Below are 14,080 nucleotides of genomic sequence, written 5' to 3' on the forward strand. Positions count from 1 at the left end.
GTTCAGTTGGTGAATACACATTGAATAAAATATACACATTTAATAAAATATCCGGAGCTCGTGATCACTGAGATAGTGAACAGTGTGGTAAAATATTCTTGCGTGTACATGAATGATATTCATGAACGTTTATTCTATTTGTTGAGTTGAACTCCTTTTGAGAATATGTGTACATTATATCTTAGTAACTGAGTGTCCTAACAGAACGTCATTGTCACTGGGTACTTACAATGATCTTCAGGAAATGTCTCCGTTTCTTCTTGCTCGTCGCACTTCTCGTTAAGGAGTCGATTGTCATTGCAACCGTCCAAGGTAGGATGTGAATGATATTTTATAACTATTTTATATTTTAAAAAATTATGATATGTATTTAAATTGAAACATCATTTTTTTGCAGATGTCATATTCACAGTAGGTAAAAGAAACCTCATTTGTAACTGCCAAGACGAAAATGGAAATATTAGCTTGAAAATGTGGTTTTCCTCATATATCTCTAAAGACAATTTTTGTCTATCAGAGAACTTGCATGAAATTTTAAAAACTGTTAATTTGTTGATAGTGTTTATATACTCTGCTCAGGATACTAATTATTACTTTAAACAGCAAGTGGCATTCAGCTTCCTCCTACTAGGGGCTTATCACAACACAAATAATTCCAAACATTTGTGTCTTTATAATCTATATCAGAGGTTCCCAAACTGTTATGAAATTGTACCCCTAACTCATGGCAAAAAATTCAATCTACCCTCACAAAAATTCCCTAAAGTATACTAAAAAAAAAACATGATTACCTAGCTAATTATTAAGGCATTTTAATTGCTTGTAAACCATTCTTTTAAATACACGTAATGAATAAGTCGAGATTGTGAAATTAAATACATTTTTATAAAACATCACAAGAAGTTTAAGAGTTTGTGTATGTATCAGGTATAATACAATGATAAGAAAGTAACACACGATAGCGTGTTTGTGCGGCAGTTTTAAAAAACGCTGGATTTTAATCTCGATATCAAATTAATAAATAAGGATTTCGATCTTAATTCTGGAACTCAGACATTGCGAACCATTAAAATTTCAATAGGACCCTTGTTCCTGCATGGCGTGACGCTGTTCTGATGTGTCGTAGTTCAGACGAAACTATCAAGCGAACCGTGGCTGCTCCATATATACATATTTAACTTTCTTCTTACTTATTTTTAAATTTCAATTTTCCTTAATTTTCTTCCCTGAAAGCTGCTCGTGTACCCCACTAATGATCTCAGACGTACAACTAGGGGTACGCATACAGCAGTTTAAGAACCCCTGATCTAGATGGTGAGAAAGATTTGCTGCTCGGCATGCCACTCATAACTTTTAAAGAATTGGTTCATCTGAGATGCGGTTGAAACCTTTACAGGCACCGAAGTCACTCTGTTGGTGAATTTGTTATCCAATCTGAACAGCTTACAGTACTGTGTAAATGTGTTGTTATTGCGCCACGATCTCCACCCACAAGACCCACTGCTTCTGTAAATGTTAACTGTTCCTTACTCTGTGGAATTGCGGTCTCATAGGCGTTGCACTTTTCTTTATGAACATCCCTTGGTCTGGTGTTTGGGATTGCGAAGCCTGATTTCTGTAGGGTCAATAATTATACGTCCATGAGGGGAGTTTAGTATTTCTATTGTTATTATTTATTTACCACAATTTTGACAACAGCAATTTGGAAGGTTTATCAAATAATAGGTGAGCCCCATATGCACATGAACTGATCTTGTTGGAATGCATATCATATTTATCCTTTTGGGAATGTAATATGAAAAGCCAGACAAAAATAACGCTTTATACCGTGTCAATGAGAATTTTGTTTTATATAAAATCTGTTAGATAGGTTTCATGCGTGTTTGTTATAGTGTGAGTATGTGTACAACCTCAGGTTAAATTCTACAAGAGTGTGGTATTTATAACTGTAAATGGCACAGTATTACTTAAGGCAAACATACTTTGTCAGTAAAAAATTACCTTCCATGCGTGCAATTATAGACAAATACATATTTTTGAGCGTAACGAGTGTAACTCGTTTATTTAGATACTGTGCACATCATTAGTGTAACAGTACTATAGGAGCAGATAGTTAGTACTTAGTGCTAACGTTATTGACAGACCATAGTATAAAAAGTAATATTTCATCGCTGTGTCAGAGAAAACCCCTACATGAAATATTTCACCTTGAAACTTTGTCGGGTAAAGCTTTGTAATCTAGGGTTAAGTACGCTGCGACTTGGCAAGAAGTCTCGTTCGTGTGATAGATGTGCTGCGGGTCAGTATTGAAATGGCATCTTCCCCTTGTGGATTAAAGACGCTTCGATGCTTTGTACGTTGAAATATGCTAAAACTGAAATTTCTGATAACACATTCATAATGTTCATTCTGAAAGTTTTGTATTATTTAATTTAAGTCGTATAAGGCAAATTCCATCGACGCCAGCAAGATTTACTCCATGGTTCATAAGCAAACACTGAACGTGATCTCTGTGTATATTGTATGTATTTAGCATTCACATTTATGTTTGGAATGCGTGATGATTCAGCTTTATAGCGCGGATTTTCATCGCAGCTTGTTGAACAAACTATTTAGCAATTTAACCTGTTTGATATAGGCCATGAAACTAACGGGGTTACTGATCACGGTTGAAAAATATAAAACCGCATTTTGATGCGAAATGTTCCTAAAGCAGTCTGAATACCTACGACCTCCAAGAATAATACTCCTAAAATATAATAATAATAATAATAATAATAATAATAATAATAATAATAATAATAATAATAATAATAATAATAATAATAATAATAATAATAATAATATCAACAGCAACGAAAAACACAGTTTAGAGGTAACAGCAAAGAAGATGTACGTATCTTTCCAGATCACTAGAAATAAAGAAGGCATTGTCATAGGACACCAAAATTAAACATTGCAATACCATTGTGCGGTCTGAGGCTATTGAGCCGAAACACTAAAAAAAAATGCGGAGAGGTGAAATAAACCAAATTATGAACATAGAATGAAGAGTGGTTAGAAGCATTCTTGGTCCAAGGTAAACAGAAGCAGAATATAACAGGACACGTACTGGTGAAGAATATAGCACACACCATGCGTAAAAGAAGACTGTCGTTTTTCGGATATTTGAACAGAATTAAGAATAATAACAGACTGAAAAAACTAATTTTTAATAAAATCATAAAAACCAGAACGGTTTACATGGACATTAAATGACCTCAAAGAAGCAAACATTGACATTAAAGATACACATAATAGGAAGTTATTCAGGGACAAAATTCAAAAAGCGACCTTCAGGGATGAACAAGAAAGAAAAAGAAAGCAGCCACGTAACATAGAACAGCTGCGGAAACTGAGATCAGAACGAATGAAACAGACGAAGGCGGAAGGAATGTAGCAAGAATTGAAGTATTGATTTAAGATGCTCTGTAAAAGTGCTATTCGATGAAATAAATAAAGAAATGTCCGACTCGTTGGCTGAACGGTCAGCGTACTGGCCTTAGGTTCAGAAGGTCCTGGGTTCGATTCCTGGCCGGATCGGGGATTTTAACCTTAATTGGTTAATTCCTACGGCACGGGGCTGGGTGTATGTGTTGTCTTCATTCTCATTTCAGCCTCATCACGACGCGCAGGTCACCTACGGGAGTCATATAGAAAGACCTGCACCTGGCGAGCCGAACCCGCCCTGGGATATTCCGGCACTAAAAGCCATACGACATTTCAATAAGGAAATAAATACATGAATATTAATAATAATAATAATAATGGCAATAATACAGTGACGTAATTAACTCAGTGGCTTAGCTCCTGTATTCCCACTCAGAAAGCTGAGTTTCGAATCCCAGTCGATCCTGGCCTGAGATTTTCAAAATTCACGTGGTTTCAGGAAGGGCAACCGGCCCTAAGCCCCAAGCTACCACCACAATGAGCCTAGGTGGCTCGCACGACTCTAGAAATAAATGGGTAAGCTGAAGAGAGTTTACAGAAAGTTTACGGTTATAGAGACAAACTCTGCATTCGGGAGACGAGTGCGCGCGGATATGACCGTCGACTGTCCTGAGAATGGTTTTCTCTGGTTTCCCATTTCACTTCCAAGTAAATGCCTGGAGAGTTCCTATTCACAGGAAACAGCTGATTCCTTCCACCTCGTTATCCAGTTTCATTCAATAGGTTTTCATTAGCTCCTCAACTGAGGTTAATGTCTGGAATGGAATTCTCCCGTAAAAATATTCCTTAAAATGTTACCTCACTTCATTCCCTATCCGTATAGGGAATCAAAATTGCCGGACTGAGTGGCTCAGACAGTTGAGGCGCTCGTCTTCTGAACCCCAACTTGGCAGGTTCGATCCTAGCTCAGTCCGATGGTATTTGAAGGTGCTAAAATACGTCAGCCTCACGTCGGTAAATTTACTGGCACGTAAAAGAACTCGTGCGAGACTAAATTCTGGTACCTCGGCGTCTTGGTGGGACGTAAAGCATTAAACATTATTGTTATTATTATTATTATTATTATTATTATTATTATTATTATTATTATTATTATTATTATTATTATTATTAGGAAACGAAACCAAGGGGTAGACCTACATTAATAGTACAAAACTCTCAGCTACTGCGTTCATAAAATCCACACCATTTGTTCTGCCTATTTAACAAACTCGCTTTCAAAGTTTTATTTTATTCTCGAGGAACCGGAACACTGTTGAGCAATCTACGACTGATTGTCATTTAGAACGTTGAATGTATCACGAGAGATCTTTTATATCACGACATCGTACGACATGGGGCGCTGAATGGATTTTTCCCTGTCCTGAAAATTCGACAATGTCTGTAACGTTTGAGCGTGAGAGATTCGGAGACTGCCACTGATCCAAAGAGGAAGCTTTTAAAACTCATTTGTATGAAAGTAACCTTTTTTAAGGAATATGTTTTTGCTTGTTTATTGAAAACCACAGAACGTACTCGGTGAATGTTACTGGCGTTTGTCCACCTTATATCTTAATAATAATAATAATAATAATAATAATAATAATAATAATAATAATAATAATAATAATAATAATAATAATAATAATAATATAACTTACTGGTTTTACGTCTCACTAATCATTTGTAAGGTGCCACGGTTTTGTTCCTCAGGAGTTATATTACTTGCCTTTAAATGAGTTTCTTAAAATAACACCAGACTGGGCTCAGATCGTACTCCATACCTTGAACTCAGAAGGCCAGTGCATTGACATTGGAGGCAGTCCAGGTCTTAAAGAAATATTTACATTAATTATATTTCAGTACGTGAAGTGATTGTCCATAATATTTATCAAAACTTTTCCGATTGTTTTTCTAAGTACAAACAACTTCGACTTTAGTACGGATGAGGAACGAAGCCCATCATGCGCTGAATTATTGTTATTATTATCATTATTATTATTATTATTATTATTATTATTATTAGTGTATTGTTGTTGTTTGAGTCATCAGTCCACAGACTGGTTTGATGCAGCCCTCCATGTCACCCAATCTTGTGGTAACCTTTTCATTTTTACGTAAATATTGCATCCTACATCTACACTAATTCTTTTGTCATATTCATACCGTAGTCTACCTCTGCCTTTATTACAGCCTGCACTTTCCTCAAAAACCAACTGAACAAATCCGGAATGTCTTAAGATATGTCGTATTATTCTATACCTTCTTCTCGTAAAATTTAGCTAAATCGATCTTCTCTCATCAATTCGATTCAGTATGTCTTCCTTCGTGTTTCAATATACCCATCTCACTTTCAGATTTCTCTTGTAACACCAAATTTTTTAAGTTATTATTCTCCTTCTTTCTTGCTGAGCCAGTTATCGTCCATGTTTCACTTCCACACATTACCATGCTCCAGACGAAAGTCTTCAAAAACATCCTTCTAGCACCTACATCAATGTTCGAAGTGAGAAAATTTCCTGTTTGAAGAATGGTCTTCCGTGCTTTTGCTAGTCATCATTTTATGTCCTCCTTACTTCTACCATCGTTAGAAATTTTTTATTTTTAAGTTATTTTACGTCGCACCGACACAGATAGGTCTTAGGGCGACGATAGGATAGGAAAGGGCTAGGAGTGGGAAGGAAGCAGCCGTGGCCTCAATTAAGGTACAACCCCAACAGTTGTCTGGTATGAAAAATGGGAAACCAGGGAAAACCATCCTCAGGGCTGTTAACAGTAGGGTTCAAACCCATTATCTCCCGAATACTGGATACTTAAGTGACCGCAGCTACAGCGCTCGGTCGTGAGTTATTCTACTACCCGAGTAACAATATCCATCTGCTTCCTTTAAGACTTCATTTCCTAACCTAATATTTCCTGCATCACTTGATTTCGTTCCATTTCACTGCATTACCTTTGTTTTGGACTTATATATTTTCATCTTGTCTCCGTTCCCAAGACTCTGTCCATACCATTCAGCAATTTCCCCAGATCTTCTGCTAACTCGGATAAAATGTCATGGGCAAAACTCAGAGTTTTGATATCCTTTCCTTGGATTATGATTCCTTTTGCAAATTCCTCTTTCATTTTCTTTACCGCCTGTACTATATAAACATTGCAATCTGTAGCTTTTCCTCAGTCCTTTCTGGATTGCTGTTTCTTTACCGAAGCTCTCGATCCTTATAACTGCAGACTGATTTTATACAGATTGTAGATTACAATCTATAATAATATAGAATAATTCTTCTTCTTGCATTATTATTATTATTATTATTATTATTATTATTATTATTATTATTATTATTATTATTATTATTATTAAACACAACTTCATTATAGACATATAGTCCCTTCAGTGTTCAGTCTGCAAGTCCCTCTCTCATTTAACCCATCGACTCTACAATTCCTTGTTCAAAACAAGCTTTCCGTCCTTATTTAGTTCCGCACATCTTATTTTTAAATCATTAAGAACGGCACATAATCATCGTCACCTTGGTATCCCTCTACTTCTCTTAACCTTCATGGCCGAATCCATTATACTGCTCCTCCATTCGCATCCCATGTTCCCACCACCGGAAACATTTTACACAATTGGATTCATCTATCGAGATTATGCCGTTCTTGATCTGCATCTACTCATTTTGAGTACCCTTCTGCCATTGTTCCTACCTGTCCATACCATTGAGCGATTTGAGTGGATTGACTTTAAGAGAATTATTTTTACTCCAGTCTTTTATATTTTCCAGGTCATCGTCTAGTTTGTTAATGTCTAGGATGTCTTTCGGGTTTGTATGTATATAAAGTTGAATGTCATCTGCGTAGAAATGGTATTTACACGTTTTTATATGTTCTGGTAGCTTATTTAAGTACAGTAAGAATAGCAGTGGCGCTAGAGCACTAACTGACTTTTAACAAAGCACTCAATCATTTATAGTGCTACATTCGTTAACAGAAAAGTGCTTCGTGTGAATTTTATTATTCCTAATAATTCAAGAAGACTCCATGTCTTGTTTTGGACTGAAGATTTCTCTTTAAAATCTTTTATAAATTGAAGTAATTTCACTTAGACGAACTATAGGGTTTGCCATAAAGCAAGTGCACTATTTTCTTTTCTTATAAAATCGATTTAGATGAACTGTAGGAGTATACAGCAAGTGACTGAATACTTTTACTTGAACTATCAGATTATTAATGGAAGTGTATGTTAATATTATTTTTAAAAATCTTAGAAAACCTGTAGGTTTGCATCACAAGTGATGGACTTGGGTTTTATGCAATTTGGTTAAATGAAGTACGATGTGCAAAGTGTTATTTTGGAATTTAAAGCTATGTAAGAGATCCTAGATGATCTCAGAAAATTGGTACTCCTTTCGGACATTTTTAACATCAAGTGAATATCTCAGAATATAAGAGCGCTGATATTTCATTTTGCATTTTAAAAGATTGACTGAAAATTTAATTTTGACAATTCAACTGCAGGGTGATTTACATGAAAATTTCAAAAAATATTGTCAAAAAGATTTTACCATATTTATTCGTCCTGCGGAAATACCCTTCTCTGTACCTGCTCCAATAAGTAACCGCACACTACCTGAGATCCTTCCCATGCTCTGGCCCCATAATTATTTCCCGGTACAATATAAACCTGTTGAAATCTGCAGGTTGAATACTGAATCGTTGAGAAATGCAGCAGTATAAAATAGCATAAAATAAACAGAAAATATTTATATTTCTGTTTATGACTGTACTGGGGGTACACCTTCTCCGTTCAGTTGAACGGCGCTCCTTCTAAAAGGCCATGTGTGTCGTGAATCCAGAACTAATGTCGCTCAAGACACTTGGACCTTTAACCTTGAGATGTCTCTGCCATCGGTCTATGTGCCCCCTCCAACGGGATTAAGGATAATTAATTCTCGAATAAATTTCTATTTTGAAAGCTTCTTAACCTTAGTTTTGCGGATTGCTTTTTGATGTAGCTATGTAGTCAACACTCCTACGGTTTCCATATTCCTTAAGTTATTAACCAATCAGGAATTTTGTATATATTTCTCTAAGCCAATTAAAATTGGAGGTGTGTACAGCCATTCTGCCTATCTCAAGAGAGTTCTGGAACTTTCTCCTCTGAGATGCTATAAAAGCTGGGCACTTTAGGCCGTATTGTCATCTTTATAGCTCCGATCTAGTGAGTGTGCGGCGTTATAAGGGGACAGGGGATGCCTGCCAACATCGGAAGGTCCAAATACTCAAGGCAATGGCGGAAATTTCTTAACGTGTGATAGCTCCAGGCAGATAACTTGAGTGGAAGGTTTCAAACTTATTTTATTAATGTACATTTCTAAAGTCACTGTTTAAATGTAAATGTTCGGCAAGTCTGAGGACTCTGTTCTAATCCCTGCTGAGAAATATGTAAATAAAGGGAATAAAGATTGTTCACTCTCTGTTGATTGCACTTCAACTTGGTATGAGTGACTGATTTTATAAACTTCTAAATTCTTCGCACTGCTTTGCTACTTAATATTTCACCTCTAGTCACCCCTCTGTGGTATAGGCTTAGCCTCTACAACTTCGAGCCATAAAGCAATTTAGGATTTTTTCCTAAAAGAGGTGCAAGAGTTTCGCCTCGTAGTCTTTTGTTCATGGCCGTTCGTGTAAAAAAAATTTCTTCTGCATTACGGCCATTTAGTATGGGCACTCATGGCCCCCGTTTAAAGTGTAATTACTGATAGATGAATGTGTAAATGTATGTATGTCAGCAGTGACTGTAAACACAGTTTTTGAAGTTTATCAGACGTAATTTTGTAAGAAGCATGTGCCTCTGAGAACCTACACTCTAGCAACTTTTGGAGCTCAGTCTCGCGGAATGCAAATGAATGGGGCAAACATGCTCTTGTAAAAGTGTACCTGTTTAGAGCTATATTGCTCAACCCTTATAAATTATTGTGTCAAAAATTTTCGCTATTGTACCTGATTTTTGGACTGATAGTCCGTTGTTGTCGTCAGAGATGACGAGCTCATTGTTATTCTATTGAATTGGACTGATAGTCCGTTGTCATCAGAGATGACGAGCTCATTGTTATTCTATTGAATTGGACTGATAGTCCGTTGTCATCAGAGATGACGAGCTCGTTGTTATTCTATTGAATTGGACTGATAGTCCGTTGTTGTCATCAGAGATGACGAGCTCATTGTTATTCTATTGAATTGGACTGATAGTCCGTTGTCATCAGAGATGACGAGCTCGTTGTTATTCTATTGAATTGGACTGATAGTCCGTTGTTGTCATCAGAGATGACGAGCTCATTGTTATTTTGTTGAATTGGACTGATAGTCCGCTGGTGTCATCAGAGATGACGAGCTCATTGTTATTCTGTTGAATTGGACTGATAGTCCGCTGTTGTCATCAGAGATAACGAGCTCATTGTTATTCTATTTAACTGTTATTTGTTGTTGTTTATTCAGGTTTTATAACTACAAAACTTTAAGATGAAAAAAAGAAGGAAAGAAATAACATTTCTAAATTTAGTGCTTTAACTTATGCTCTGGTCCTTTCCCTGTCCAACCATTCACCCCATAATTTTCTTACACCTCTGCGTTCGTCGAAATCTCCGGAACAATGATAATAATCTGTACATGAAACTGACTTTAAGGTCGACATTTACCTGAGTCATGTAGTTATCGACTAACTTTGGTCAGTATTACGTTACTGGGGTTAATAGGATGGATCCACAACCTTGAAACTATTTCGTAAAGCGAGAGTCACGTAGCACGCGGGAGTACCTCTCTGTACTTCGTTATGTGATTTGATGTCAATATAAAATATGAAAATAACCTGGTGATATTTAAAGTAGTGTGTGAACGAATGAAACTGTGTTCTGTACGTACATTACCGTACTGTTCATCAGTCATGTAGCAATAGGCCTTAGTATCGGTTCCAGGAAGTTAGATAGTTTTATTGTTGTAATTCAACAACAAAGATATACGTAGTTATCTACAGTATTCTGTGAATTTCAATGTAAGAACTCTAATTACCTGAGTGGTGTCTAAGTAATCCTAGATCCAATAACTGAGAGAGTAGCTCCAAGACTTGTTTAATCACACCAGTCTAATATTTGTAAGTAAAGCGGGTGAAAGAACTCGAATTTACTTTCAGTTTTCCCCGCAGCTCGAATGTTCATCCTTCAGCCAGTGGTAATCTCGAATTCCTTATGTAGAGAACAAGAACGGCGACTAACCGTCCATGCCATTAAGAAGGGCTTGTCAGGAACATTGCCGTCAGTAGCTCGTTTTTTTTTACAATGTGGTTTACGTCGCACCGACACAGATAAGTCTCATGGCGACGATGGGATAGGAAAGGAGTAGGAGTGGGAAGGAAGCGGCCGTGGCCTTAATTAAGGTATAGCCCCAGCATTTGCCTGGTGTAAAATGGGAAACCACGGGAAACCATCTTCAGAGCTGCCGACAGTAGGGTTCGAACCCACCATCTCCCGAATACAAGCTCAAAGCTGCGCTACCCTAACCATACGGCCAGTTGCTCGGTCGCGTATGTTTTCTCCATGGTTTAGGTATATGTCATTTAACCATTGCCCTGGTAGAATTTGCAATAGAGTTCAAGGTCAGGTTGAATCCGACTGTTATCTCTGAGATAAAACATTATTGCTATTTCTTCTTGATTTCAGTATCACGAAATACAACTTCAAGGGTAGGTTATCGGTATCACTGGGTTTCCGCTGCACATAATTGTAAAATATTGTTAGTGTAAAGGCAACACAAGAAAAACTTTTATTGAGCGAGTTGGCCGCGCAGTTAGGGTTGTGTAGCTGTAAGCTTTCATTCGTGAGATGGCGAGTTCGAATCCCACCGTCGATAGACTCGAAGATTGTTTTCCCATTTAAACATCAGTACTTCAATGTGTTAGTGTGACGTTAAAACGCTAGTAAAAAAAAAAAAAAATCTTAAAAGAGAAAATCATGAAGGTCCTCTGAAGAAAGCAACGTAAATGCTTCTTTCACCGTTTGCAAACTCGGCACTAAGTGTAATATCTCTACGCTTGGTCACCTTTGAATTCGGGAATTAACACTCATTTGAGGTGTAAGCGGAGTGAATCCTGGGGCCATATATCATTCCAGAGGGGGTCCAAATTTAGACTTCCTGACGGGGAATCAAATCCATGTTCTTTCCAGTGAGCCGAGAAGTCTTTCTTTACCTTGGATAGGCATCTCCAATAGATTTTATGGTTATGAATAGTTATCCGTAACGTATAAAATACTACCAAACCAAACCAAACAACATGGCTCAACAGCCCCGAAGGGCCATGGTCTACCAAGCGACCGCTGCTCAGCCAGAAAGCCTGCACATTATGAGGTGACGTGTGGTCAGCACGACGGATCCTCTAGGCCGTTAATTCTTGACTTTCTAGACCGGGGCCGCCATCCCACCGTCAGATAGCTCCTCAATTATAATCACGTAATCTGAGTGGACCTCGAATCAGCCCTCAGATGCAGGTAAAATCCCTGACCTGGCCGGGAATCGAACCCGGAGCCTCCGGGTAAGAGGCAGGTACGCTACCCCTACACCACGTGGCCGGCCATAAAATACTCCAGTAGCGTAAAAGGTATTATTTGAAGACGACAGATTTCCTTGCTGTCTATTGAGACCCTTCAAACAAAAATGTCATCAATTATTAATAGCGTAAATTGACAAAGGTATTCCTCAGTTTTTAAGTATTTCATGGATAACACCGTGAATTCTTCCACTCCTTGAATCTATAGGCATATTGAGTTACTCTGTACCATAAAAGACTGAAGAATTTAATGGCTCTAGATGACTGTCTGTGAAGGAATTTTATATCTTCGACCTCTTTACTGTGCTCAGTAGCCAGTCGTAAAGTACGTCTGGTACATATTTTATAGGCAGGTAAATTGCATCGTAACTCCGACGATCCAGGTTCTTCAGATTTATCGTACTAAAGTAGGGGAACCAAACACTGCCTCTACGAAGAGGTGTAATAAAATTAGAAAATCTTCGAGTTCAATGTAAAACTCCATCCTTTTGTGCTCTCTAAACACTTACAACAAAAAATGAGTGTTCACGTTAATGCTTATTTCTAATAGATCCCTACTAACAAATAGTCCAGGTAAGTAATGATTCATTCATGTTATCAAATAATTCTAGATTACCCGATTCTTATGTTTAAATGAGACATGTTTATTTCTAACTGATCCCTATTACCAAATAGTCTAGGTAATTAACGATCCATTCATGTTGTCAAATAATTATAGATTACCTGATTGTTACTTGGAGTGGTTAACAAGCTGTACATGAAGAATTATTTACATGTTACGCAATTAAGACGTCCTCGTTGAGCCTAGAGGTAAAGCCATGTGATAATATTTCAGCTTAGAACGCTGACCAGAAAACTTCTGTCATCTAAGTTTCAGTACTGCATGAGCTATATCAACGAATTTTCGTTCTAGGAGACACATGTGCTGCGGGTCAGTATTTATCCCCTCAACATTGTAACATAGCATTATTTCTCGGCGCAACGACGACATACATCAATAAAAATGTAATAGTCTTCTCCTGCTTAGAGTAATAATAATGTTATTTGCATTATGCCTCACTAACTACTTTTAAGGATTTCGAAAACGCCGAGGTGCCGGAATTTAGTTCCACAGGAGTTCTTTTACGTGCCAGTAAATCTACAGACACGAGGCTGACATATTTGAGCACCTTCAAATACCACCAGACTGAGCCCGGATCGAACCGACGAACCAGCGCTTCAACCATCTGAGCAACTCAACCCGGCTCTGCTTAGTATATCTCCTTTGGTGTAGGGTCTGTCTTGTAGATTTTTTTACGCCACTTAACATATTCAATGCCATTACCACGTGACCATATCTCTTCGATTTAACAATGATAATAATAATGATAATAATAGTAATAATAATAATAATAATCTACAATTCTGAGATGTTCGCATTTTTAACATGTGCCAACAAGCTTGAAACAGCCTCCCGACTCACTCAAAACATATCTAATAAAAAGTCTATCTCTCGAAATGCAGAAGTTAGACATTATCAAACTGTAATTAGACCTGAAGCATTAAATGCAGCAGAATGTGTAACACTTCGAACACATAGACTGCTTGAGAAACTGGCAATTAAGGAAAGGAGGATTATGCGAAAAATTCTTGGTCCCAACCTCAAAGATGGTGTCTACAGACTTCCGTTATGAAGTAGTGGCCGACGGGAGAGATGAAATATGACAGAGAGGTGTTCAATTGTAAGTTAATTTTCACCATTCACTATTGTTACCAACAGCGCACACGTCTAAATAAGTCTAACTTTAACGTGGAAGGATCTACGGGAACGGTTAATAGTTAAATACAAATACACTTTTTACATGATTTCCATGCATTTCCAAATCTAGTCGATATTGAATTCTCTAGTTTCGACGAATTGGTAAAGAATGTTTAATTAATATGCGATGGTGGTATTGTCATAACAAATACGACTGCTTAGAATGTGGTATTTGGTTTATAGGCGAGAGTTTGCTTGTGGTGAATGTAATTTGG

The 14,080-nt window shown here is 37.3% G+C and overlaps 1 protein-coding gene across 1 annotated transcript in view; it reads left to right on the plus strand.

The window, feature by feature from the left end:
- The first annotated feature begins 213 nt into the window (after window positions 1–213).
- Window positions 214–14,080, plus strand: part of LOC136874758 (alkaline phosphatase) — a 220,959-nt gene continuing 207,092 nt past the window's right edge. The window contains exon 1 of the mRNA XM_067148428.2: window positions 214–312. Within this exon, the coding sequence (XP_067004529.1) occupies window positions 231–312 (82 nt within the window). The 5' untranslated portion in view covers window positions 214–230. The remainder of the gene's footprint in view (window positions 313–14,080) is intronic.

Source organism: Anabrus simplex, chromosome 5 (assembly GCF_040414725.1).
Source record: "Anabrus simplex isolate iqAnaSimp1 chromosome 5, ASM4041472v1, whole genome shotgun sequence".
NCBI lineage: Eukaryota > Metazoa > Arthropoda > Insecta > Orthoptera > Tettigoniidae > Anabrus > Anabrus simplex.